The sequence below is a fragment of the Octopus bimaculoides genome, chromosome 17 (assembly GCF_001194135.2).
Source record: "Octopus bimaculoides isolate UCB-OBI-ISO-001 chromosome 17, ASM119413v2, whole genome shotgun sequence".
Taxonomy (NCBI): Eukaryota; Metazoa; Mollusca; class Cephalopoda; order Octopoda; family Octopodidae; genus Octopus; species Octopus bimaculoides.
Window position 1 is genome coordinate 41,253,053 of NC_068997.1, and position 6,371 is coordinate 41,259,423.

A 6,371-nucleotide genomic window follows, 5' to 3' on the forward strand; every position below is an offset into this window, starting at 1 on the left:
GGTGATCAGAGCTCAATCCCATTGAAACTTCAAGACTTCTTAAGGCAACTGGAAATCCCATGCAAGATTGATGTCTTGCAAAAAGCAGCCTTATTGGGCACAGCACACATCTTAAGGAAAGTATTATCTGTCTGAGGTCTTTGTTGTGACTTGACAGATGACTAAAGACTGATGCATTTTTACCTACATTGTGTTACGAAGGAATGATGATGACGATGATGATGATGATGATGATGATAATGATAATAATAATAATAATAATAATAGTAATAGGATAATAAAAAATATTCCAATCCGTAAAGGTCAAAATACTTTTAAATGTACATAGCAGCAAACACCTTTTACTGTCGTCTTAATCAAATTACTTTTAAAACAAACTTCTAATTTACTTATGTTTCGACGAACATTCTCTAGAACAATACTCCGTGCAAAACTAAATATATGGCACCCTAGTCATAACACCAACTTGAAATTCTAATTTGTTGCCTCTTGAGGTTTCTGGGAGTCAACTTGGAATCAACTTATACAAAGCAAAAGCCAAACAAATAATAACAACAACAATAATAATAATAATAACAACAACAACAACAACAACAACAACAATAATAATAATAATAATAATAATAATAATAATAATAATAATAATAATGATAATAATAATAATCTAAAACATTTAAGGTGCAGCGCTACAATGATTGCATATCGCAGTTCCAGAAAAACTGGTTATTCTCAAATAACTAGAGGCAGTTTTTTAATGGCCTAGGAGTAAATAAAGAACATAATGCTGAAGAAGAAGAAGAAACCCACCAATTTTGGAATAACATCTGTGGACAAGAAGTTTCGCACAACCATAATGCTGAGTGGATTCATTCCGTGAGATCCAAACTCCATCACCCGGAGGCTCCACGACAGGACCATGTGCGCATAACAACGGAAGATGTAATTGCACAGGTATCAAAACTGCCAAACTGGAAAGCGGCAGGACCAGACGGAATCCAAGGCTACCGGCTCAAGTGGTTCAGATCAATACATAAGAGAATTGCGTTGCAAGCCAACAGAGCGGTGCAGTTCCAGAGTGGATGGTAGAGGGGAGAACAACATTGTTAATGAAAGCTCGGTCAAAGGGCAATGAGGTTGGCAATTACCGATCCATTGCTTGTTTTAATTTCCTATGGAAAGCATTAACAGGTACCCTCGCAGGGAAAATATATACGTTCCTTGCAGGAAATAATCTACTGCTAATAAAATAAAAGGGATGCCAAAAAGGATCCAAGGGTACCAAGGACCACCTTGTCATAGACGAGGTTATAATAAAGAATTGTAAACGGTACAGAAAAAACTTATGCATGGCCTGGATAGAATTCAAAAAGGCTTACGACATGTTGCCGCATTCGTGGATTTTAGAAACACTCGACATGTGTGGAATAGCTGAGAACGTGTGTGCTCTGATCAAGAATGGCAAGCCTTAGTTGGAAAATACGTCTTTCCTGTAACGACCAGCACTTAACCGCAGTAACAATCAACAAAGGTATCTTCAAAGGAGAATCTAGTTCACCTCTGTTATTTGTTATAGTATTGATCCCACTTTCTGTAGTCCTACGCAAAATCAAAGAGTACTATGAGCTGAGAAAGAATGGACCTCATCTCAGCCACCTTCTCTTCATGGACGATTTAAAACTGTTTGCAAAAACAGAGCCTGAAAAGGAGAGACTGGTTGAGACTGTGCGAATGTGCAGCAAAGATATAGGGATGGAATTTGGTATCTCGAAGTGTGAGGTGCTTACATTGGAGCGTGGGAAAAGAGAATTGCCAAACGGAGAGATAATGGAAGACCAGGATGATGATGGGTACCAGCACCTTGGGATTCTGGAGTTGGGCAATATCTTGCACAAAGAAATGAAAGACAAGTTCATCGCTGCATATTTCAAGCGATTCAAACTTCTCTTGAAATCAAAGCTCAACTCAAGGAACCATGTGACTGCCATCAGTATATGGGATGTTGCTGTAGTCCCCTATAGTGCACCCATCCTGAGATGGACACAAGCGGAGATTGACCAGCTCGATCGCACTACCCGAAAGACAATGACGATGCATGGCGACCTCCACCCTAAAACAAATATAAACAGGCTCTACATGAAGAGAGGTAAAGGTGGACGTGAGCTGGTTAGCGTACGGGAGTGCATCAACAGTGAAAGAAGAAACATGGCAGAATATTTGGTAAACAACAAACAGGACCTGCTACAGTATGCTGCTCGTGCAGAAGGAATTAACAAAAGTGGACTTGAGAGTGCTCATGAATTCCAATCAAGAACAGCCAACGAGAGGGAAGAAACCCTACTGCGTATGGAATTACATGGTCAGTTCCACCGCGAAACCAACAAATTAAAAGACCAGGAAGCATCATGGAGGGGGCTCAACAAGGGTGACCTAAAAATGAATACTGAAAGCCTAATCATCGCTGCCCAGGACCAGGCATTGAATACCAACTCAGTGAAAAAGAATATATACCACACAAGTGCAGCGGACCTTTGCAGAATTTGTGGGAAGAGGATCGAAAGCGTGATTCACATTGTTAGTGCTTGTGAAAGTCTTGCGCAGAAAGAGTGCAAGTGTAGACACGACTAGATAGCCCAAAGCATCCACTGGTTACTATACCGTAAGTATGGATATGAGGTTACGGGTGCTTGGTACCAACATACACTGGAAAAGGTAATGGACGAAAAATGGAAGGCAGAAATCCTCTGGGACTTTGATTTCCAGACAGACAAGGAGTTAGAGCACCGAAGGTCGGATATAATAACGTTTAGGAGGGACAAACAAGAGTGCCATAGTAATTGACGTAGCAGTGCTAGGAGATCAACATATCACGAAAGAAAGAGAAAAGGTTGATAAATATGGAGACCTGAGAATTGAGATCACTAAGATGTGGCAGATACGAGAGTCAAATATAAAGTTTATTCCTATTTGTCATCGGAGCATTGGGTTCAATACCATCCAATCTGAAAAGTCATCTGAAGACCTTAGAAATACCTACAATCTAGATGTATTGCAAAAGTCGGCATTACTTGGAACTGCACGCATATTGCGTAAAGTACCGTCTGTCTGACGTCCTTGTTGTGACTTGACAGCCAGTATAAACCTCAGGTAAACCAAATAGGATGTCCTATGTTGACACCATGCGAATACAAAAATCGCCACGATAAGGTAGGACAGTATTTACATTGGAAAATATCTAAACACAACAAAATCTACACTCCAGCTTATTAGAATGAACATCATCCTGAGCCAGTTGTTGAAGGTAAAAATGTCACTACCCTCTGGTATTTTCCAGTCAACACTGACAGAACGATCCAGGCTAATCGACCAGACATAGTAATTAGTGATAGAGAAGAAAATACTTGTAGACTAATAGATGCAAATGTTCTCACAATGAAAAATATATCTGTAAAGGAATTTGACAAATTAAGTAAATATAAGGACCAGGAAATTGAAATACAAAAGATGTGGTATCTTAAAGCGAAAACTATGCCTGTTATTGTAGGTTCCCCAGGCATGGTAAGAATGGGATGTTAGAAACATCTAGGTAATATTCCAGGTGAATCATATCTCAGAGAAATCCAAAAGATCGTGCTAACAAGTACAGCCCACATCCTTAGAAAAACCCTATCAGTTTAAATGTCTGTGTTGTATTACATGAAGATATTTCGCCACTGGTCCTGCCACTTGCCCTCCCTAAGCTTTTAGTCATACTGTAACATTTCTTATCCTTCACTCGCCCTAGGTATGAGTGTTACAATCACTCGGCGAGTGATTGAAACAAACATGCAGATTAAAAGTTAATAATAATAATAATAATAATAATGGTTTCAAATTTTGCCACAAGAGCAGCAGTTTTGGGGGAGGGGATTAGTCGACCCCAGCGTTTTACTGGTACTTATTTTATCGACCCCGAAAGGATGAAAGGCGAAGTCGACCTCGGTGGAATTTGAACTCAGAACGTAGCAAGTAATACTAATAATAACAACCTCTTTTATTTGCCACAAGAGCATCAGATGATAGAGACATTGGTATATTAGTCAAATCTGTAGATTCGAAGTGATGGAAAAATGGTATAAATAAAAAATCAGGGACGGTGAGCGTGAATTACAAGATTTTATGGAATTTCTCTTGAGAGACTGATCTTATTATTGAAGTAAGGCAATAAGATATGATCGTAGAGGTCACGAAAACATATATAAATAAAAAACATTTAGTGGTCATAAACTTTTCAATACCATATGATCGTGGTAGGAATATCAAAGAAATTGAGAAATATCAGTACCTAGACAGTGAGCTTAAGAGATTTTGGAAGGCTGAGCTTAAATTCATTCCAGTGGCAATTGGTGCTCTCAGCTGCCAAAGAGGCTGCTGCAGGATGTTGCAACTGAGACGTGTATTGTTCGACTTGCAGAAAAGTATTATCCTGTATTTTGCAAGAATCCAAAAGAAAGATTCTTAAGATTAGAGGAGACTTGTTGTCACCAAAACTTAAGATAACATCTCTGCTAATTAAATTAGCATGTAATGAATTTTGTGTAATGATATTAATAATAATAATAATAATAATATTAATAATAATAATAATAATAATAATAATAATAATAATAATAACAATAATAATAATAATAATAATCACAACAACAATAAGGTTGATGATGATGGTGATGATGATGATGATGATGATGATGATGGTGATGCTTTCTTTTCTTTGTTAACCACTAAGGTTTTAGAAAAAAAAATGGAGTACAAAACAAGACGATACCATACAATTCAATGTGAGATGACGTAAAACAAAGAAACCAAAACAATTCAAACAAAAAGTAATTCTCTAACAGGGGTAAAATTCTGTGGATCCCGCTTAGAAACCGACCAAACCACGGTTACTATGACCACTAGGGCAAGCGTTTTCTTTCTGTCTCTTCTTTCTTCACTCTAAGATGCATTCATTCAATGTTCAACAAATTTACTGGAAGGCAGCAGTTCTGTCTTCGCTCTCACATTCCTCTTCAAGTGAAACTTGGAAAAGTTGAAGAGGGCTCCGCCAAAGAGGAAGGTTTTTAACTACATCCCTTTCAGTCTAGCCCACCACAACCTCTTTCGCAAAGGCCACCAGACAAATAAAGGTTCCCAGTACTTCCCAACCAAAGGAAGGCAGCAGGATGATATTCACAAAGGACTCTGCCGATAGCTGGATCTGTTCTACACTCTACAGAAGCTGTTCGACATAAACCCAGAAATCAGTAACACTTGGACGCTAGACGAATGAGTGGAGAACAGTTTCATCACCCTGTGTGCCTCTCGTGTTAGCCAAGATAACGTCACTTCTATACTTGTATTCGAACCGTAAAATCGGCCGGACACGATCTCGAACCGACAATGACCTCACCCAGTAGCAAACCAGAGATTTCTGGAAATTATAGATAGAACTCGGCTCAAGAGTCCTCCAGAATAGACCAGCCAGTTGATTTTCATAAACCTCTACAGTCTCCCCCAAAATTTCGAGGCTCTTGTCCCTTACTAACTCCTTATATAACTCCAAAGTAAAACCTCAACTTACTGTGCTGCTCTTACTGGCTGCGGGTCGTGAGGGTCTGACGACACGCTAAATGCCAGCCACCCAACCTCGCTTGACGACTGGTCCAGGACTGCAGCTCAGTCAAAGAGATGGGTTGTGAGAAAGTGAGTCTGACAAACGGCAACCACACTTGCTCACTGTCAAGGAAACACTATAGATGTCGAATATCTACTTGTCATCAATTATGGTTAATATGCGATTTCCACTTAGAAATTGTTGACAGTAAATGGAGTCCTTGCCCAGTGGAACGCATCTCCTCCACACAAAGTGAAAGAGAAAGGGCACTAGGCCGATAAGACGTGAATTGAGGCAAGGTCCGACAGTTAGGTGGTAATATACGACGGAGGCGTTGTAAACGTTCACCATCTCAGTTCTATATGGCGTAGTGGTTAAGAGCGCGGGCTACTAACCCCAAGATTCCGAGTTCGATTCCAAGCAGTGACCTGAATAATAATAATAATAATAATAATAATAATAATAATAATAATAATAATAATAATAATAATAATAATAATAATAATAACAACAACAACATCGCACTAGATAAAGCCAATGAAATAAGAGAACTAGACGAAAGCCAACCATACATATATTTAGGAGTCAATGACCTAGATAGGATACAACATACACAAATGAAAGAAAAAATAAAGAAAGAGTACTATAGACGAGTTAGATCAATACTAAAAACAGAGCTGAATGCTAAAAACAAGATAATGAGTATCAACACTTTAGCTGTCCCAGTTATAAGCTACAGCTA

General features: G+C 38.8%; 1 protein-coding gene across 1 annotated transcript in view; it reads left to right on the top strand.

Moving 5' to 3' along the window:
• Window positions 1-1,455: 1,455 nt before the first annotated feature.
• Window positions 1,456-6,371, top strand: part of LOC106876884 (uncharacterized) — a 21,286-nt gene continuing 16,370 nt past the window's right edge. Inside the window, exon 1 of the mRNA XM_014925628.1 lies at window positions 1,456-2,004. Within this exon, the coding sequence (XP_014781114.1) occupies window positions 1,456-2,004 (549 nt within the window). The remainder of the gene's footprint in view (window positions 2,005-6,371) is intronic.